Source organism: Rhipicephalus microplus, chromosome 4 (genome assembly GCF_043290135.1).
Source record: "Rhipicephalus microplus isolate Deutch F79 chromosome 4, USDA_Rmic, whole genome shotgun sequence".
NCBI lineage: Eukaryota > Metazoa > Arthropoda > Arachnida > Ixodida > Ixodidae > Rhipicephalus > Rhipicephalus microplus.
This window is the reverse complement of record NC_134703.1, coordinates 23232715-23255347: the sequence shown is the minus strand read 5'-3', so window position 1 is coordinate 23255347 and position 22633 is coordinate 23232715. Positions and strand designations below refer to the sequence as shown.

Genomic DNA, 22633 nt, shown 5'->3' with positions numbered 1-22633 from the left:
TTTGTTGGTGCTTTGTAAGCAATATTTACTGAGAAAAAAAGGGACACTAGCCTTGACTAGACAGTATCAAAATCCTGTTTTGGCAACTTCTGGGCAGTTATTCACCAGCTTTTTGCTGCCATTCGCTGGCTGTTCTTGGTGACAATTCTGCCACCTGTGAAAGCTGCACATTTTCACCAACACCACTGCACAGCTGCTCCAGGACTTTCATGTGGGCTTTGCTGAAATCAAATAGTGCCACATCCATACTCCTGACTGATATGCGCCTCAAAGACTATAAACACCGATGCAGGAAAACAAAATTGTCATTGGTTAAAAAAAAGTATGCAAAGGAAGATCTCATGATTGCGTGACAACATGCAAGGTAACTTTTATTACTCACAATTTTGTTTCTCAGCAAAAATTGAATACATTGAATAAGTTGCATTGCTAATCGCTACCGAGCCCACTTTTATACGAAATGAGCTCTGAAGGTTTCTGTGAAAGCTTTAAGCTTTGCAGTATGAATGTCTGGCTCTCTGAACTCTTTGAAAGTTGTGCATTGAGCACTAATTCAGAGTTGCCGTCTTCGTAACTCTGAATTTGTGCTCTTTCTTACCATGAAAAGACAGAAAAGCTGTTGCACTCATTTAGGCATTACATGCATTTCACTTGTGTTGGCTGGGTTCAATTCATGCTTGTTTTTATTTGGCCCTATTGCTACTCAGCCCACTGACGTAATGAGAATGTAGCGGCCATTTTATAGGGACATGGATTGCATGCTACGAACAGAAACATATTAAATGTCTTGCTATCTCTGCAGTCTGCGTGAACTGGTGGGGCTGCTCATTGGACTCGAAAGGAGGGAAAGAGAAACGCTGACTTGAATGTGTGCTGTAGTTAAGACTTCGAACCGGAACACAGCCCATAAACAAAAAGGACGATACATTTGTTTAAAAAAAATGTCTCAATAGTTGTCTCTTCGGATTTGCTTTCATAATATTGTCATTCATTTCGCTGCCGTGTTCATGTGTAAAGATTTATTATTTTTTTTCATGTGTAGAGAAAGCTGTGGTTCCCTGGGGAAGGAATAAAAACATCACATTGCCTCTTCCTCATTTTTTCTTTCTAAATAAAAAAAAAAAAATCGGCATCAGTTTCTGATGCTACACTGCCACGTCACGTCCTCCCACTGCCATAGCGGTGGGCAAGGGAAAACTTTTTTCGCTGTATAACCACGAGCTCCTTGGAATCACGGCCTTTCCCGCGATACTGAAATGTTGTCCCCCTTCACACGCGTACATATTGTGGATACACACTATGGCACATGTTATCACCATAACCTTGCAGTTGCTTTTTTTTCTTAGTTTCTCTCCGCTGCTTGTCGTACTCTCTCGGAGAATGTTCAGTTTCTTCGCTTGTTTCCAATGGCAAGGCAGCATGGAAAAGCTTGCAAGCGCTTGTGTGTGTGTCTTTTTGGAAAAAAAAAAAGCGAACCACATGAAGTTGTTCGTCAACAAAGAAAGAAGTTTATTAGTGTTTGAATAAGTGTAGAAAGCAGTGTAGCAGTCCTTAGTTGTTTTTTTGTTCTATTTTCTGTGTCTATGCAGTGTGCGCAATCCGACAACCAAGCAGCTTTTTCTCCGTCAAAAAAGCGGCGACTTTTTTTTTCAGTGTATTATTTTTTCTTCTACTTCTGCAACCATTGTTTCATGCAAGTATTTTTTTGAAGTGTTACATGCATTTCACTCCAACTTTTTTTTTTGCTCCTGTATTTTTTCGTGTATGGGAGAATCTAGTCTAGCATTGCTTGTTGGCAAGCACTAAAAAAAAATTCATATGGGACGGGTTGATTTTGTAAAGAAAAAATGCGAAGGAAAAAAAAAATCGACGAGAAAGGTGTTTCTTTTGTTTTTGTTCTTTTTTATTTAAAGGGGAAGGGGGCGCGCGCGTTCTTGTTCGCGCGCATATGACTGCAAGCTCACACACTTTCAAAAGTGAACGACTAGAGGGAGACAGAAAGTGACCAAAAAAGGCCCACGATTTTTATTGTGTATATAAGTAAAAGAGAGAAACAATGATATTGATGACAATAAAAGTTAAAACCAGCATAAAAGAGTTGTCTGCATTTCTTTATCGGCTTGTCGCCACCATCACTGAAGGCACTGCTCGAGCTGCGCTTCGGCCAGTTTGAGCGGGGATGTGATGCAGGGGCTGTCATTCTTCATCTCTTTCAACCTGTGCATGTGCAAGAGGTATTCATGCGTAAGCATCTGTTGTCAAGAGTGTGAACATAACTACATGAACAGAATACTGTTATGGGAAAAAACTCTCAGAACACACGAAAAAAATTTCTTCATTTGAAGAAGTGACATGAGCTGGGTACATCGTGCGGCAAGATAACCGCTGGTCATTAAGGGTAACCGACTGGATTCCAAGAGAAGGCAAATGCTTGAGAGGGAGACAGAAATTTAGGCGGGCAGATGAAATTGGGTTTGCAGGTATAATATGGCAGCAGAAAACACTGTACCGGGTTCGGCGAAACATGGGATTGGATTGAATAAACTTTATTTGTGCCTGCAGTTGGGCGCTCGCGCACCCCGACGGGGGCCTACGTCGTTTTGGTGTTGCTGTAACTCGGCGCGGGTCTCCGCTCGCCCTTGCCAGCTTGCTGGGTCCCTGTCTTTCGAGTGCCCCGAGGACCTGCGGGACGGCCCAGAGCTGTTCCTCCTGGTCGTAGCTTTTCACGGCCGCCTCGAGCCGCGAAAGGATTGTTCTTGATCTTGCTTACTCTGGGTGTTTGATGCAGTCCCACAAGATGCGCGTGTGATCTGTCGTCTCCCTCCGGCAGACCTTGCCCCTGTTGCTCGGGTATGTCTCGTGAAACATGCGGTGCATCCGTGCTGGGCTCTGTAGCAATCCAGTTTGGAGCTGTCTCAGTAGTACTGCCTCCGCAGAGGCCTTTGCCCCGCAGCAGGCGTAATTAGGCTGCTGCTGATGATGACGGAAAAGATTATGTAAACGGGACATGGCTTGTGAAAACCAAAAAATCATAGAAAAGGAGTTCCTTTGTTATTGGAATCTGCAGGTGTCCATTCACATGTAAAGTTTACCTGAAGTCTTGTAAGATCAATGTTTGATCTGCAGTTTAGATGTAATGAGTATGAGTTGAATCTGAAATGTTCTTGTGTCGCTTAGCTTGCCGCAGTGACATCTTTTGACCTAGAACAGCTAGAGCTGCAATGATTTTTTTAAACTGAAAACCACTTCTGAAAATGCAGAGAGCAGAATTCCCATTTCTTTTGCCAGTCAAGATGGCGGTAGATAAGAGAGTAGCACTGCCACGCACGACTGGTTTTGTCTGGTGTCGACTAGTGTCGTTTTTCTCTCTTCTCAGTCTGGATGACCAGTTTATGCTTAAGCGTCGTGTACCAGCTTACCCAGACTGACTTTATTGCATTGCATTTTTAGTCTCTCCAGCAGGTTGTGCAACATCCTAACTCCACATGTCAGTCAACTTGACTGTTTATACAGTGGCAACTGTATTAACCTTCAGGAACTGAAGAAACACCCTCATACGACACTATGTTCATTACAACCCAAAATCACATTACTTGGACTCGACCTGAAACTCACTTTAACATGGTAACTCAAAATGGCTCAGAAGGTATGCTCCATTTCCGGAATTTACGAGCACAACTTTTCTAGCTGGCACACTTTTAGGTCGGTTGAGTTTGTAGTCAGCTGGACAATATGTAGTCTTCTGGAAGTTTGACAATCTGCCAACATTGGTCAAGCTAGCTGTGAATGAAGGCTGGGGCAATGGGAATGGTAAGTATTTAGTTTAATTTTAAATTTTTTGATATTTTTTTTCTCATGGTCCTCAGACCCTCTTGTATTTCGGTGAAATATCAGTGCTAAATATGCAGTAGAATTTGAGAAAACAGCACTTTGCTGGTATGCTTTCAACAAAAACTATCAAAAAGTTTGAGCTGCAGTACCACAAATCTTGCATTCAATAAGTGTCGTATTCCACCAATGAATAATGAGGCAGCTTTATTTTTTTATAGGTTTTAACTCTGTTCACTCGCCGCGCCAATTTTTAGTATATAGTTGCTGTCAATCCTTACTGTGTCATTTCACGCCAAATCAATACAATATGTTTTTCACAATTCTATACTGAAAGACTGATGAGCACTGTAAAGCCATGTACGATACTGCACAAATTTTTTCTTATTGCTTTTACATAAGTTTGCAAGACAATTGTTTAATTGACATTTAAAAATCGGCAGCAGTTTTACAGCACAGGGTGGATCCTGGTGAATATGATCATGGAAAAATCTTGGAACTTCTGTCTCATTGATTTAGGGATGACAATAAGACTCTATTAAGCTATAAAAGTCACAGATTATAATAGATTGTCTAAAACAGGTTTCAGTTATGATATCAGCATAACAAACCATACCTGCAAGCCAAATTTAATCCATTTATCCCCATGAGTAAAAAAATAGTTATTGTTGCCACGCCCCCTTTTCATGCGTCTTCGAGACACAATCAATGTGTGGTTAATTCCACTGCTGACCACAAAATCGTAAATAATATTTAAAGATTCACGTTAATTTCTGATTTTTATGTGTCAAAACAGAGATGTTTATGAATCACATCATGCACAGAAAAAATTTCATTGATTCCACAGCTTATTTTTTGTTAGGCACTGTTTTGCATTTCACCCTCATCGCAATGTAGCCGCTGTGGCCGGGAAGGGAGCCTCATTCCTAGTCGCATGATGCCACAGCGGCTATGCTACCACAGTAATAATAATATCTGGGGTTTAACGTCCCAAGACCATGTTATGATTATCAGAGATGCAGTAGTGGAGGGCTTCGGAAATTTTGACCACCTGGGTTTTTTTAACGTGCACCTAAACCTAAGTACAGTATACTCTCGGTAAACGAAACCTGAAGGGACCGGGGAAATATGTTCCATTTAACAGGAGTTCAGTTTACTGAGAGGTGAACATAAGTGCAGAAAACAAGCCCGGAACCAAGCATATTCGAGGAAATCAGTCCGGCAGCAGTGCACATTGGCATCGCTTACTAAATCTACGCCTGTTTCAGATACGCCTACGACCGATGCATCATTGACGCAGCCTGATACTCTGGCCCAGGCGAAGCGGGGCGTGTTTGCTTGTCGACGACGAAAGCAGCGCATCACCAAAGGGCGACGGTTCACCGCTGCTATAAAAGACGCTGCAAGAAAGTCGTCGCCTACAGTCCGGCAGCAGTGCACATTGGCATCGCTTACTAAATCTACGCCTGTTTCAGATACGCCTACGACCGATGCATCATTGACGCAGCCTGATACTCTGGCCCAGGCGAAGCGGGGCGTGTTTGCTTGTCGACGACGAAAGCAGCGCATCACCAGAGGGCGACGGTTCACCGCTGCTATAAAAGACGCTGCAAGAAAGTCGTCGCCTACAGTCCGGCAGCAGTGCACATTGGCATCGCTTACTAAATCTACGCCTGTTTCAGGTGAGAATTTGTCTGTTGTATTCAACAGCATTTATTTATTTTTTTTTTGCGATTTGTGCACTGCTGCCGGACGTACTGTTCCTGTGTCATCGTTTGCAAGTGAACGCATTTGTGTTGGCTAACCATGTCGAAGGATGCACGCGATACTGCTAAAGCAATCGAAGACTTACGACGAGAACTAAGAAAGGAACTTCGAGATATAAAAGATGCTTTGAACGAAGTGAAAGAACTCAGAGCAGATATTCAATCTGTAATAAAAGAAAACCAAGAGCTCAAAGCTGAAAATGACAGACTACATCGTAGAATAGAGGAGGTCGAAACTTACCAGCGCTCAAATAATCTGGAAATTAAGGGTGTCCCATCTGATGTTGAACCCCTTGATGCGGTTAAGAAAATCTGTGGTGCCATTCAAGAAGAAATAACTTCAGATGACGTCGATATCTGTCACAGAGTACCGACTGCTCGTCATGACCAAACTAATATAGTAGTCCGATTTGTGCGCAGGACAAAGAAGCTTGCCATTCTAAGCAAGTCAAAGAAAATTAGAATTGACAGCAAGGACCTGGGCAGCCAGACGTCTTCTGCAGTATATGTCAATGAGCACTTGACGAAACACGGAAAACAGCTTCTTGGATCAGCTATTCAGAGAAAGAAGGAACTGCGTTGGAAATTTGTCTGGACATCGGGGGGCAAGATATTTGCTCGTAGAAACGAAACCTCGCCTATACTAAAGATAAGAAACGCAGATGATCTTGCCAAGATGACCGTGGAAGGGGGCGGAACTGCCACAGAGTGAACATTTTTTTTGCACAAACTGATATACGTTCGTTTAAGATGAGCACCGATACAGCAATACCTAGTGATGGCTATCATGATAGCAGTTCTGCGAATGGTCTTCTTGGGGCTGCGCGCAGGTGCATAAAGGTTTTTCATTTAAACACACGCAGCATACGCCACAAGACAGATAAGATCCTCAGTATATTTAGCTCCCTTACATTTAGCTTTGACTTGTTGCTGTTCTCTGAAACCTGGCTAACTGTAGGCGAAGATCCACCATATTTCGAGAACTACACTTACAATGGCATAGTGCGTCCCGTTGGTAGAGGTGGTGGAGTGGCTATTTACGTCAAACAATCATTAAAGCATGAAGTTGTCCCCCAATTTTCCCTGGTTAATGAAGTTGTAGAGTGCCTCATGGTTCGCTTAGAAAAAGCATTCGCTGTGATCGTTTACAGACCACCCTCGGGGTGTAAAACAAAGTTCATTTCATTCATTGAAGACGTTTTTGAGTACTTATGTCCTACTGGCTTTCCATTTGTGATAATGGGCGATGTAAACATCGATATGCTCTCTCAGGATGCAACTTCACGGCAGTTAATAGCGCTGGCAAATTCTTTTGCCTGTAATAACGTAATTTCTAAGGCAACCCGCCTAACTGCAGAGACTGCGACACTTCTTGATATATGTTTGACGAACACACTCCCAACGTCTTGCGTTGCTGGATCGCTGGCAGTAGATATAAGCGATCATCTACCGATCTTTTGCACCATTCCTTCTTCCAATGGTACTTGCAAAAGCAATAAAAAAGTACGGTCTCGTCAGATCAACGCTGACACGCTTGGAATCTTCCGGTATCGTGTTATTGCAACAGACTGGAACCACGTGTTACAAGAAAGGGATGCTAACTTGGCATACAAGCTATTCATTAATAAACTCATGAAATGTTATGATGAAGCTTTCCCGGTGTCTGTAAAGAACGCAAAACGCCAGAAAATTAGAAAACCTTGGATAAGTAATGCGCTATTTAAAAAAATTACAAAGAAGAACAACATGTACCATGCGTTTATAAAGACACGAGATATCAAATTACTCAGCGAGTTCAAAAAATACAGAAACCATCTAAATGGTGAAATAAGGCGTGCTAAATTCAGGTATTATGAGAATTTATTTAGTAGAATAAGTGATAATCCTAGCAAAATTTGGAGCGAGGTTAGAAATCTTTCTGGTCAAATAAAACAAAGCCACATTCCTAGGGTTTTGGAAAACTCTAGTGGCCTTGGTAACCAAGAGGTGGCAACGGCAATGAATAATTACTTCATAAAAAGTTGTGATTTCGATGATGCGGGGTATGACGAGGATACACAACTGCCTGTAAATGACCGTCGCTTATCTAACTCTATAGTTCTGCACACTATCTCATGTCATGAAACCGAAGAATTAATAACAAAGATAAAAAACCATTGTGCAGCAGGTTACGATGATATTAAAGCTGTACCAATAAAATACGTCGCTGATGTTATATCACCTGCGTTGTCACATATTATTAATTTAACTCTTGTTACCGGCGTATTTCCCGATGAATTAAAAATAGCTCGCGTATGTCCGGTTTTCAAGGGTGGTAATGACCAAGAGATTGGAAACTACCGACCGATATCGGTACTTCCGATTCTGTCAAAAGTTTTTGAAAGCGCTATTAATATTAGATTACAAAAATTTTTTGCGAAGTACAATGTAATAAGTGATGCCCAATTTGGCTTTCAAAAATGTAAATCCACCGAGCTTGCATTACTCAATATTAAAAACGAGATACTAACCAATTTTGAGAAAAAGCTATATACTCTTGGTCTTTTTGTTGACTTCCGCAAAGCATTCGACACCGTGCATCACAGTGTTCTTCTAGAAAAACTTAATAACTACGGTGTCCGTGGCGTTGCCAATACGTTAATTCAAAATTACCTAACAGACCGCTATCAGTATGTCGCTATTAATCAAGAGACATCTCCCCGTGCGAGGGTCAACAAAGGTGTTCCACAAGGATCGATACTTGGTCCTCTGTTGTTTATAGTCTATGTAAATAACTTGTGTAGCATTCCGGATTCTCCTAAGTTAATCATGTATGCGGACGACACTAATATATTTTTTGCTGGTTCATCGATCTCTCAACTTGAAAAGTCTGTAAACACATATCTAAATAAGTTGTCTTCCTGGATTAAACTAAATAAGTTGCGGCTAAACGCGAGTAAAACTAAATATATATTGTTTGCACCCATTAATAAGCCACGGAATATAAGTCTAAGTATCTCCTTTGAGGGTCAGACTTTAGAACAAGTCAAGGTACAGAAATTCTTGGGTGTGTGGTTCCAGGAAGACCTTTCCTGGAATGAACATATAAATAAATTGGCAGCAGATCTAAGTAGAAGCGTTGGATGTATGTACAAACTATGTCCGTTATTACCACTTTGGCTAAAGAAAGCGTTATATTATACACTGATATATTCCAGGCTAAGTTATTGTGTCTTATGTTGGGGAACAACGACGGCTCAAAACTATAAAACATTACTTACACTACAAAAGAGGGTACTAAGACTATTCGAGGGATATTACGGTATGCCACAAGGTCTTAGCGCACGTCCGTTATTCCCTAAATATCTCATATTACAAGCAAACCAAATATATTATTATAAGTTATTATTGTATATCCAAAATAATAAACTATACCCCATGTACGATTCTTCTCGATGTGCTGAGTACTATCTCCGTACACATAGTATAAGAACACCGAAAACTAGAACAACCTATGGTCAACAACATATTGATTACCAAATACCGAGTCTCCTCAACAAACTGGGTGACGTACTTGACCTAAATAAGAAAACTTCCAAAAATAAGTTCAAGGAATTTCTTCTTTATAATTGTATTGAATACACTTAATACAGAAATTTGGATTATTTATTACTTTCTGTGTCCCAATTGCTTAGAGTACACTATTTGTGTCCTTTTGTTGTTGTTTTTTAGGAATGTATGTGTCTCCTGATGCTTTCCTTACCTCACCTATTGTATATATTGCGATGTTTTTTAGGTATTTCATTACTATTTACTGTCCTGTTCTTTCTTTATATTTGTAATGGTTACATGTGTGATCATAATTTGCAAATTGTATCTGTATATAATGATGTTCTCTAATTCAGCTAAGTTGTGTATGACATGTTAATTTTAGTTTTTTTATTTTATTTTGCCAGACTGTATTTCGGAGCAAAAGCCTCCGTCAGGCTATGTAGCCTTTTGCTTTTGCTTCGTTTTTTTTCTGTTGCACGTACAGAAAAAATAAATAAATCTCAAATAAAAAAAAAATAAAAAAAAAATAGTTCCGTTTAACAGATTTCTGTTTACTGAGAGTCTGCTGTACATGGGCCTCAAACATGTTAGCCTCCATCGAAAATGCAGCCACCGCGCCTAGCCTAAGCGACCGTAGTAGGTCTAGAGTCATTTCCGAGTGCAACAATATAATGGTATTGCATGCAGGAAGAAGGGAAGGCGCAGTACCTGGCAATCAGTGCCTGCAGCTGCCGCTGGTCCAGGGACACTTTCTTCAGTGCTGTCGAGCAGTGTGCGGCGAGGGTTCGTAGGCATACCAGCTTGGCCTTGTTGTGACTGTTGTCTTGCCAATCTGGCATTTTGCACACGAAATTCCATGCCTGCTGTGCATATTCCAGCAGGGAGCTCCACTGCTCAGCCTGGCACAACTGCTGGCCACGCTGCAGACACTTGTGCTGCAATAGGGGCACAGGCATCAATGTTAACCTCTTTGAACATGCTGGCCCTGAAGATCTTTCATTGACCGCAACACCCATTCCATGACAGTTACTGTTACATCATACAATATTGAATTTGAGCCATGTAAGCAAAAACCTGAATAAAGTACACATTTTTAAAGACTATAGTCTTTCTTGGGGTACTTTGACGCAAAAGTATTGGTCTGTCTGTCTGACCGTTTGTCTGCCGTAACGATACCCCAAACGGCCAACCCCATCCGCAGCGCCCAACAATACTGCTCAAGTTTCAGAATTCATACTTGTGCGATTGCCAAATAAAAAGCAATTATCGTGCATATCTGAGGCACCACAACAACATGTCAATATTTTGCATGTGTGTCTTTATACTAGAGAAGGCATACATAAGTAATTCTCAGGACCGTAGCGTTGATCAGGCTGCGTTGACAATGCAACACGATGCTCAAAAAGGGAAGTGTTTCCAACGCTTTGCTAAGACGACAAGGTGGTGGCACATGCCCGTCGTTGCTTTGCATTCTACACCTTATGGGAGGGGCCACCACGAGCGCGCTGATCGGAGGTAGAAGAGGAGGACGATGATTGGGTGTGCGCGGAATGGCACGTGGCAGTGACTGGCAGTTGCGACCCGGGTCCCTGTTAATAAAGAAGGTTCCTGGTCGGGCTCCACATTATCCCTGCGGGATTTCTGGATCGAGCGACCTCGAAATCCCCTACCTTTGGCGGCCAACTGTAAGAACCCTGCCCCTGGGCCACGGACATCGAGGCAGTCCGCAGCCATGGCCCTGATGACGCTGACTGTGCCCACCTTTTCTGGCCAAGACGCAAAGGAATCGGTCATCGATTTCATTGACGACCTTTTCGTATACTCGGTTGTTAGCGCCTTCTCAGAGTCCAACGTGCTCCAGCGAGTCCTACCAGTTGCCCTGTGCGGTGCCACAGAATGATGGCAGCGTCTTCAACCTCCCTTCCAGTCCTGGAACCAGTACGCCGCGGCATTCCGGGAAGAGTTCCTGTCGGTCGCCTACGACTACCGTATCCGGCGTGAGCTCGACGCCCGAACACAACATCCAAAGGAGGGTCTGCGCGATTATGTTCGTGCCATGTAGGAGCTTTTCCCTCGGGCGGACCCACTGCTCCCAATACCGTTGAGGTCTCCCACGTTATGCGGTGATGCCACCTCCGGTTTCAGCGACAACTGTTGGGCCACTCCTTCCCTCAAGGTGCTCGCGCGCTATGCTCGGAAAGTTGAGAAGGTCGCCTTTCGGGACTAGCGCTATGAGCCACAACCTCCCGACGAGCTGCAGCGTGTTAGTACTTCTGTTCTTACATAGACATCCCGCTACCTGTGCAAGCCATGGAAGGCGTGGTGACCTCGTCCGATGGGGTGGCACCGCGACACAAGAGACGCGGCGGCGGCGCATCGTCTGCCAACCAGGGTGCCACTACCCATAACAAGGTTAAAAAGTCCCGTTACGACCAAGGCGGCTCACCGAGGCCCAGCAAGAACCACTATTCAGATGTAAAGCACTTCAACAATATAAGAAAAATAAATACGAACAAATGAAAATAACAACAAATTATGGCAAACAGTTACAAAGTTGCCAAGCATCTTACAAAATTGCCAAGCACAACGCGGCGACGTTGCAGATTTAGGAGTAGTCAACGATGCCAATGGGGAGATTCAGAAGGCGAAGTAGAAAAAGAGGAAACGGAAAAAAGAGGAACAGAAAAAGTCACCATTACGTGGGGCAGCTTGATGGGGAGGCAGCAGACAAGTACCAGAAAGACACTGAAGAGAACCTGGGCGGCGCTGTGGACTCTGAAGAGGTGGGCTATGAGGTGGTTCTGGAGGACAACGAAGGGTGCGCCGACGAAGGTAGGTGCGGAGAAGGCAAACGGTGGAGAGCTCACGGAAGTGGAGGAGGAGATCGTTGAGGAAGAGGCCGAAGGGTGTCGGCGTTCTAAAGAGGAGGTCGGGAAGCGTGATGGTGAAGAGGGTGTTGAGGAGGTCGAGGAGAACATCGGAGGAGAAGGTGGCGTAAAGGAAGAGACCACTGAAAACTGGAAAGTAGCCAGTGATGGTGAAGTCGAGTATTACGACAACGGCGACGACACGCTGCAACAAGTCGAATGAAACAAAGAAATGGAATGTGTAGACGCCGACGATGTAAAGGTCGTGGTTGACGGGAAAGCCATCGTAGAAGCTTCAGATAACATAGCTGCGAGGTTTGACAGAGCTGAGACTCTGCAAGGAACAGTCTCTATTTAAAACAATCCTTTTGACCAGATCGGAGCTGCTGCCTAGATACTATATCAGGGAAAGCCAAAGGGTGACCACCGAAGGCACACAGACAGCCAAGCTTTCTTGCCAGCGTATGCAGACTACCATGTGGGGAGTGGCCGCCACCCTGAAAAGAATGGTCCGGGCAGATACCATGGCAAGACAAGACACAGCGAATGGTATGCTACAACAACAGCACAGTCTCGCAACGTCAGCGCCAGGGAGTCTATTTTGATTTCTTTGGGCCCGTTGATTCATCATTACCGTATCTATACCCGAAGCGTCTTCTTCCCGTCATCAACCTTACTGCAGTCGTCAACTTCAGCAAGTCCAGTGTGCCCCCATTTCGGACGGGGCAAGGTCGCCTTCGCTGCGCGAATCAGCAGTTCCCGCGTCTTGCAGACCATGAGATCTTACAGCGAGTTGTGTAAGGACTGTGCCGGCATGTGGGTTTGTGCGCCACGTGTGGTCCGTCGTGTCCAGGGTTAACTGCTACTGCATTGGTCCCTCTCTCCTTTTTTGCCGAAGGGGAGGGGGCAGTATGGGAGCGGCCACTGCGAGCGCGCTGATCGGCGGACGATAATCGGGTGTGCGCGGATTGGCATGTGGCAGCGGCTGGAAGTGGGCAGTTGCAGCCCGGGTTCCAGTCAATAAAGAAGGTTCCTGGTTGGGCTTGCCTCTTTTCTGCGGGGTTCTGGGCCAAGCGACCTCGAAAACACATACAACCTTATCGCTTCCAAGACGGGCGCACACGCCTTCCTTTGTTTTCGAAGATAACTGCTTGATGCGCTCCTTCGCCTTTTCTGCACGGATCGAGACTCTCTAATGCAGTGCCTTTAGAATACAATTCAGCGATTTTTTGTGCAGGACATCAAATAAACGTTTCGATCACTCTCTCCGAATCCAAAACTATGGTCTTTTGACGACATTTGCAGTGAAACATGCAGATACGGGGCCAATTTTTTAAATGCAACCTGAACGAACAAGGACAATATGTTCAATCTAACAAGAGCTTTCTTTACTGAAAGATGAACAAGGTGCAGAATACGAGTACTAAGCCAATCATATCAAAGGCAGTTCAATTTAAGGGGAGATGCTACTCGAAGACACTTTTTCTTTAATATTCGCCCTAGAGCAATAAAACTTGAGCTGTTTATGGAACTTTTTATGCTGATTTCAAATATATAATTAGTTTTCTTTCAAGTTACACACTTTTAGCTCTGCAACATGACAAAGTGAACACTTTAACCCCTTTGCGCCCCCCCCCCCCGCACCCTCTTTTCATCTCTAAAATTCTGTAATTTTTTACCATTCATAGTTCATAATGCTTCAAATAAAGTGTAAAGTGCAAATACCTAATTAGGAAGCACATACAGAATATGTAATATGCGTGAAAAATAATAGACGTAATAAGTGCATATTTCACCTACCCTAGTAAAGGTATACATACCATTTTTTATTATACAATAAAATATTAAAATTTAAACTAGATAATTGCATTCGCCATACTTTGGAAAAAAAATTGGGCGAAATTTCAGGCAGATACAAGCACTAGACGTACCCGTAAAAGGAGGGGCACATTGAAAAAAATGGCAAAATTTGTGTTTCGAGAAAGACGAGTTTTAATGTTGAAATTGAGTTTTTATTTATGAAAGATATTAAATCAGATGAAATTTGCACACCATAAAGAACAATCCTTCTTGTAGAGGCCACTGCGACTAAAATACGCCAGCACCATGAGTTTGTCCTTCTCGGCGTTTTCGAGCCGACTCCTCACAGGCATTTCGCTCACAGACAGGGCCATAAAACGCTTGCCAAACTACCGCTCCATCTGGCAGAGCCTTGTGCCAACTGCAAGCTAGAAAGAAGTTTGACAGGACTGCAAAATCCAAACTAAGTCCAGTGTCATGCCATTTTGCAGCCATGTTTGTGCCACATATTGTCGTACATAATGGTAATGTCGTCCTTGCTAAGTTCTCTCACTGCGAGCTCTTTCGGCCTCTCAAAATTGGCGCTAACGTCATCCATTGCCGCATCACGAATTTTTCGGCTGACGCGTGTGAATGGCTTTGATGCATTGGCTTTTGCAAGCCAACAACTGCCGCAAATCGGACTAGCTGCTCGTAGCCTATTCCTACAGAGCGCGCCGCACAACGGCTTTCACTTGCGAGCAATGCCTTTTTTCATTCACAACGGAGATAATTACACGAGAAAAGCATTGTTCAGCTGCGCTGCTCGACAAGACATAGACCCCGCAAATAGGTTTCACAGCACATACAGGCGCGCAGAGCCAATGGCGGTCCCCAATTCGTACCATGCGATAAGCCTGTCGCAGCGCTCGAAAAACATGCAGAAGAGTGCTTCTTTTTATTATGTCTTGCGCTGCATCACCGAGATAAACTTGGTATTTGAAGAGTGAGGCTCGAATCTTCGACTCATGCGATCAACAATGGCGAGCGGCGGCGCATTATCGGCGGCAAGGTGCTCAAAGACTGCACACTTTCGGCCATTAATAGGCACCTTGTGCTCTTTAGATGCAATTTTAAAGCATTTCCAGTTAGGTCTCGACCTGTAATATTTTTTTTCATAACAGGAGAGGTACTAATTTCATCAAAACAGGCGAAAAAAAAAATGGTAATTTTGAAAAAAATTCGCGTTTTTCGACCCGCATCTCCCCTTAAGCAGCCATTCTGTTAGAGCTTAAATATTTACATAAGGTAAATATCTTAAGACACTCTAATGTGCAACGATGAATTGGCTTAGATTAATAAATTGTACTCTGAGATCTCAAATGTCATTAACTTCACCATCATACAGGAGAAAATGAAATTTCGCTCCTTAATGCATGCACGAAGGAATAGAGAAAAAGTGATGCAAACATAGCACTTTTAATTTTTCTTCTTTTATGCATTGAAAAGTGAAACATGAATGACCAACATGCCCAAGCCTATGTTCTTGCAAAATAAAGAAGGTCAAAGTTTCATTTTTAAATCTTGCACTGAAATCGCAGATTTCAAACCATATTTTTCGCATTTTGACAACATTTGCTCCATGAAACTTCCTGAAACTTGACATGTTAGTTTTGTGCTCCATGCCCCAGAAAATGTACCTCATTTTTACTAATCAGTAAATATTTAGGACTGTCAAAACCAGACACCGTCAAAATACATGACTTTACGGAGTTCGGTGCAGTAATTTCAAGGTAGTGTCGCCACCCGCATTTTTTCGCAGCAAATGTGGTAATTTGGAAATGTTCTTAGTTTTCTTTATAGTGCCTGTTCAAACATTGGGTTGATCCAAGTGGTTTACAGGAATTTTACAGTTTAATCAATCAATATCACGGGATCCCCGTGAAGCTCAAATGACTACAGCTGAGCAAGTAGAAAAATTCTCGGTGCCAGTCGAATAGAATAATTTTTTAAGTAGTTATCAAATACTTCTGTAATATTTCTCGTATACTTTGAAATAAAATTAGAGAAAGTAGGTTGCAGATGATCCCTTAGCACATTCTTATTCGATAAAACAGAAGCGTTACTTTTGGCTAGGTTAGTGAAGTGCTGGATGGATGGCGTTTCGCTAGATGTTTTCTTATCCAATACTGCCGACTTCTACGAGAAGTCGTAGGCAGGAGTTGGTTGCATACACATATATAACATTTTCCAATACAAGAAAACATCAATAGGGGCCTATAACAAATACAGCGGACCAGGAAAAAAAAAATGCGGAAGAGCTTTAACTCACAAACATTGAAAAACATGAGTCAATGCAACGCTCTTTTGTAAATACAGAATGAGCAAATTTCACTCATAAAAAGGCATGAATAACAAATACATAGACACAATGAGCAAGAATGCACAGAAAATTACATGTAAACGAGTTAGCACTGAACATAGCAAAGCAACAGAATTAGTGCGCACACAGTAAATTGCGTGCAGTGTCAATGACACACATATATATATATATATGTTCGCTATTGCATTATTTATTAAAGAAACAGTTGTGGATGATACAGCTTTATCGGGCGGGGCAACTTATCAAGGATGAGGCAATGCAGATGCTGAAGTGATATTATTTAGATGATTTATTGCAACCAACATGGTGTCACAGCACTTTACATGTGAAAGAAAAAGACGCGACTTCCTCCACCTCTCCCTTCTTCAACTTCTGTAGAGACGAGACCCAACTGATTTGGTGGACAAGGGCGTGCCCCCTTCAAATTCAGAGTTGCTGATCTACCCCTGTAGTCGTTAATATATAAAAAGATCTGAAATTTCGGATGCTGAAAGTGTTCATGCGATTTTTCCGAATTTCTAGTCTGAAATGACATTAATTAAATCCTCCCCCCCACCTCTGCCGCGTAGGTCCGAACCAGAGCTGTCGTGAGTCGATCCGACTACGACCATAGCAAAGCCCCAATAAAGGCCTCTTTGCCGCAATACCAGAGTGTGATGTGGTGAAGCGCATAAAACAATACGAAGGTGCTACTGTAATGGCATAGTGCATCGCCTGAGAGGCAGCTTAGCCGCAACGCAAGTGTCATGGGGTGAAGCCTATTAAAAATCTAAAGGGGCCACTGCCAATCAAATGCGAACTGTATTTGTCTTACTAAGTTCGACTACTTCGAATAGTTGAATTCCATTGCGAATCAAATTGCAAACACTATCAGAAAAATGATCGAAAGTTCGAATATTCGCACGTACCTACAAATTACATATTTCGGCAGAGCAATCTTGAATAGCAATTTTTGGACACAGTGGTTCATTTCTTCCTCATTAGCTCAATCACTGCTGCTGCTTTCTCGATATTGATGCATTTCATAACACTGCATATCATAATAAAGGCAATCTTTTTATGTCAAACTGAAGTATGGCTGTACTACTACCTTTCCTTTAGTTAGTGGCATCACCATTTCGTTCATACACTGAAGAATAGCTACACAAATTTCTATTTAATATGAACACAAAGTGAAGTAAAATAACCATTTGACACCATGCATACAATATCTAATGAAGGAACGTTCCAGTCCCTAGTGGTTCGGTGCAAAAATACATATTGCAAGGCATCACCTTTAAAGTGAAGCAAGTAAACTTTCAAACTGTGTCCCTTCTATGAAAGATATATGCTGGTGGCTTAATATGTTTTTCTCTCTTGAGTGCTGTACTAGAATAATACACACTACGGAAAAATTTTAATCTATGGCTCTTTTTTCAGCCGGTGAGATTCTGCCATAGAAGTTTACGTTTAGCCTCAGCGATGCTAAGATTATTAAGTATCATAATTTCTCAACACTAATCAGACTGCCCCAATGTGCATTTTTCAAGCAAGTCTGGTTAATTTTAAGTATAAGCATCCCACCAAGCACACATTTAACACTGTATATAGTACTACAGTGCATTCTTCCCAGATACTGTAATTGATATAGCATGCCAGAATGAGCACTTTCTTTTACGTTTGCCAGACTTAGCTGAGAGATGCCACATTTAGCCTCTTTATTAGGGGCGAAGCTCCTTAGGGCGTGGGCTGTGCGTCCCCTGTAGCCTGTATGTAGCCACCTCTAGTTTAGTTCTTGCAGTGTTCACTAGATGGCGGTACCGTCCCCTGTATGTAGCCACCTCTAGTTTAGTTCTTGCAGTGTTCACTAGATGGCGGTACCGTCCCCTGTATGTAGCCACCTCTAGTTTAGTTCTTGCAGTGTTCACTAGATGGCGGTACCGTCTCCTGTATGTAGCCACCTCTCGTTTAGTTCTTGTAGTGTTTACTAGATGGTGGTACTTGTAGCTGATGATGAAAAGATGCAAGATGTTATAAACTAGAAAGCGGTACTTGTAGTTGATGAAAGACGCGAGATCTTATAAAATAGGAATGATGTCACATATGGCACGTGTCATTGGTTGAAGGCAATCGTTCGATTTAGTGCGGCGACGTACGCTAGGGGGAGCGTTGTAATAAAATCCGTTCGCTGTTGGCGCGCGCTCGGAGTCGCCGGATGGATAAGGCTAAGGCTGCACAGCGGAGAGAGCGCAAGGCGGCAGCAGCGCGCGCTCGCAGACAGATTCGCAGACAGAATCTCTGGAGCTTCGCCCATTCATCATCATTCACCCCGTGAATATGTCGTAATTTTTTTTCTGATGACCCGTAAGAGCCGTCCTGTCCAACTGATATGCCTAGCTTCACAACAGGTGAAAAATACGAAATTTTACATCAGTTTAGTACTCTGATGCTGTTACATTTGTAGATTAAGTTAAACAGCTAGATCAAGGGACAGTGATACGGCATAAAATGAACAAGTGATAGTCACAATTAACAAAACATTTTTAATCTATGGCTCTTTTTTCAGCCGGTGAGATTCTGCCATAGAAGTTTACGTTTAGCCTCAGCGATGCTAAGATTATTAAGTATCATAAGTTCTCAACACTAATCAGACTGCCCCAATGTGCATTTCCCAAGCAAGTCTGGCTGATTTTAAGTATAAGCATACCACCAAACACACATTTAACACTGTATATAGTACTACAGTGCATTCTTCCCAGATACTGTAACTGATATAGCATGCCAGAATGAGCACTTTCTTTTACGTTTACCAGACTTAGCTGAGAGATGCCACATTTAGCCTCTTTATTTTCACAAGAGGTCACTGCACTTGGCTAGTAAGAAAGTGGACATGATGTCACTGAAGTGAACTCATAGAGAGTGCCAAATGTAGGCATTAATATAAATCAGAAAATTTTCTAAAGCGGCCCATAAGACTGTTTGCTAGATTGCACGGCCCTCACCTTGAAGGTCTCGATGGGGATCTGTACTCTGCGGAAGCAGAAAGCATCACGGCTGTTGCCCCAGTGCTTCTGAGGGAAGGCTCTGTAGATTTGGTGCAGTAGCTTCTCTAACTTCTGCATTGAGTGGGCAAGGTCGGGCTTGGGCAGAAGCTCCTGAATGATCTGCGAGAAAAAAAAAAAAAGACTGCTCGCATGACTACGCAGAGGCTTGCGTGGCAACAGAATGAATAAAAGACTGCAGCAACTAAAGCACCATTCATTAGCCACTGTGATAACATTGGAAGATGCAGCCTAAATTAAATTCGTCTGTCTACAGCCTTGTTAATTTCTTAAAATTGATTCATTCACATCGCTGTTTACTTGAGCACAAAGTTACTAGTGTACATTTATCAGTTTGACATTTATGCCTCTGTGCAGTGCTTCACTAATGTGTGATGCTAGTCCTATGTAATTATGCAGTCAGTGTTTTCATCATATTGTCTACATCTCATCCTGTATGCAATCCATTGCATATAATTGTTGAAAATTTCATTTCTGTGTATTTTTCATAACAACAAAAAAAACACTTATTTTGGGGTTTTTAATGGTCAGAACCTGATTATTATGAGGTATTCCACAGTAAGAAATATGGGATTAACTTTGATTACCAGGGTTTTTTTTTACTATGACCCATTTATACCGGCGAAATGTAAGGGGGTTACCTGTTTAGCTGCAGCGCTGTGGGCCATAGTGTCCTTCAGTAAGGCTATTAACTGAGGCCTGGTTAAGGCTGTCAAGGCTACTTCAGTTTCTGCTTCAGCTTCACGTGACTGGAGCCTCAGGCGTTTCACAGGTGAGACCAGCTGCGATGAACACAAACAGTTTCACTGAGTGTGCATACACAATGAACGCAGGTTACCGCAGCATGCATCGCAGGAACAAGAAAATGGACATGTTGTATGCTAACACTTCCAGGCTTGTATTCGAAGAAATTCCCGATAAAGTGAATAGAAGGGTGATTGCCACCATAGCTACGCCATCAGAACACCGGCGTGCTATTCAAGGATTGCAGACGTGGTCCCCGCTGGCAGCAAGTTGTCTTTACGTCTTCTCTACTTTTTTTTGAAAACTTGAGTACAAATAACATCTCCTTTACCCCCCTTGACTCTATTGTTGGTTGGTTTTCATTAGGTATGCACTGCAGGGAAACATTACCTTTTTTGAAGGTGATGCATTGACTGCTTCTGAAATATCGGCAGGAAGGAGTAGACGCTTTCTGGGAGAGCTTCGAACAGGGCTCATCATCAGCTGTGACTTGCTGGGTGTTTGGGTGTGCTCCGAGCTGGAGCTGTCTTTTGGAGACTGCTGACGCTTTGTAGGTGTGCGAGGGGGAGTAAGAGCAAACTGGTTTCCTGAGCAAAGAAACAGACAAAAAAATGTCGCAGTGCAAAGATTGCGTTAGGATTCAGAAGAGGAGATCTCAAGAAATCGGGCAAGCTTGTGTAGATGCACGAGCGGGTTCAGCATGAACACTAACTTGTGGCCTCTCTTGTCCCTACCTTGTGTGTGCTTAAAATATCGGCTATTCGAACTGTGTGAGCCTGGGTGACGTTGCTGTCTATGAAGTTTAACGGCACAACAACTATAATACCCGAAAGACTACAAAGACTTGAAGAGACAATGACAAAAATTGAGGGTTAACACTTCACATATGCAATTCTTCAAAGCATAGCCCAATATCATTGAACAGGTGGCTACTACCCACACTGGAGGCCCCCAAACTCCACCTATATTACACCAGCTCTACACATAGTGGCAAATATGGAACTCTCAATTCTAGCAAAAGAGCATCACTATTTACTATGTGTAACCAGCGAACGGTGCGATCATTGTGATCACTAATTGTAAGGTAAGCAAATCCCATGGCCATTGATGTGCCTAATGCAGAAAATGTATTTAGCATTGTGCACCTTGCGGTTGGTGTCGTCATTGTGTGCTGGTATGTGCTGACAATATCGGTACGAAAAATTATGCAACATACCTGGTGGTATGATTCGCCTTCCACGCTTGCGGACAACTTCTTCATCAGGTGATGTAGACGGGGACGGAGAACTAAAGTGTACCATGTTGCCAACCGAAGGTGGTGAACCATAAGCTGCAAACAAAATTTGAAGTCATTAATTTTTCCCTACATGCATTTGTGAGCTAGGTTCTCATGATGTTAGGATACATTGAGCTATACCTTAGAGCATCAATTATTGTGATATGGCTGTATGCTTGTCTGTACTTACAGAAGTTGTCTTGTTTAGCTATGGCACACCGCATAGTTTTATTTTTTAGGCTACAGCGAATAACAGCTTTGACTTGAATATAAAGAAGTTTTTCACGGTTTTGCCAGTTCAGCTAGTTGTAGGTCAAAGGAACACCGGGGTAGCCAAGTTTTTTTCGGGAGTGGGGGTAACCATATTTCATGCATGATCGTGCATGCGTTTGTATGTGTACCGCGTGTGTGTATAGCGAAATAAAATTTTCGAAGGCGGGGGGGTTCCCCGCTTTGGCCACGCCACACATGCCGAAACGCAAAACTACCCACTTGCGTGGCGAAAAAGCAACTCGCTTAAGCCGCTCACTATCGTCGATCGTTACGCTGCTATTCCTGTCACCACACTGTTTTATTAACTTTCAGCTACGAATCCACGAACCGGGTACACAAGCTGCAAACGATCAAGCCGCGTGTAGGCCTACAGATTTCGCACTATCTTTACCCGCGAGATCCCGGCGGGAAATATACAACGAAAGTAAATCGTACAGGCAGATCACACGAGAAACAGGAGCGTGTTTACATTGCGTGTGAGGTCGTGGTTTGCATGACCAAATCACATCTGCAAGCGAAGTCCTTAACGGTACAGCAGCAATGGAAATGCGGAATGCACACGCACGAAATGAGGCTGTTTTACTTTTAGGATTAAGCGCGGTGACAATAACAGTGCCTCGTTTCCATAATTGCAAGCACTCTTACCGAACAATACGGCGTTAGCGTGCCCTTGGATGGGCGCTAACATGACCCCCACGCCTAAACAAGTCGCAATACTGCTGTGGTGAAAAAATATATAAATACGTTTATTCTACAGCTTACCGCTTCTAGTGATTTCCCTTAAGGCTGACCTCGTAGTCACTGTGTGCCCGGTGTTTGCACCCCGATTCATGTTGGCGCCTCCGGTTCACACCGATCGGCGGGTGGGTTAGAAAAAAAGGCGCGCAAACCGCAGCTGCTTACGCGGCACGTAACTGATCAACTAGCAAGAGCAGCCATTCCGTTTGATGAAAATCGCGCGAAAGAGCTCCCTGCAACATCAGAAATTGCTGATTGGCTCTGCCTGCCACGGTGGATAAACGTAGCTGAGGCTCGTCCAATCGCAAATGACATAGATGGCGCTAAATACGCTGCTGTGGCGCTGCATACCACTTGCACTCAAGAGCTGCCAGTGAGAACAGTAGTTGTTACTAAAAAAATTCTAC

The 22633-nt window shown here is 43.1% G+C and overlaps 1 protein-coding gene across 2 annotated transcripts; it reads right to left on the bottom strand.

Moving 5' to 3' along the window:
- Positions 1 to 2002: 2002 nt before the first annotated feature.
- On the bottom strand, positions 2003 to 22455 carry LOC119171731 (uncharacterized). 2 transcript variants are annotated; one of them, XM_037422552.2, is made up of 7 exons: positions 22251 to 22453; positions 21156 to 21269; positions 20330 to 20526; positions 19837 to 19977; positions 19136 to 19297; positions 9834 to 10060; positions 2003 to 2217 (listed from the first exon to the last, which is right to left on the bottom strand). In XM_037422552.2, the coding sequence occupies exons 1-7, from the start codon at positions 22318 to 22320 to the stop codon at positions 2133 to 2135; spliced, it is 996 nt and encodes a 331-aa protein (XP_037278449.2). In that variant the 5' UTR covers positions 22321 to 22453; the 3' UTR covers positions 2003 to 2132. The 2 variants fall into 2 exon arrangements, with proteins under 2 accessions (XP_037278449.2, XP_075748445.1); XM_075892330.1 differs by lacking the exon at positions 2003 to 2217 and adding an exon at positions 2810 to 2970 and having other exon boundaries at positions 22251 to 22455.
- Positions 22456 to 22633: the final 178 nt, after the last annotated feature.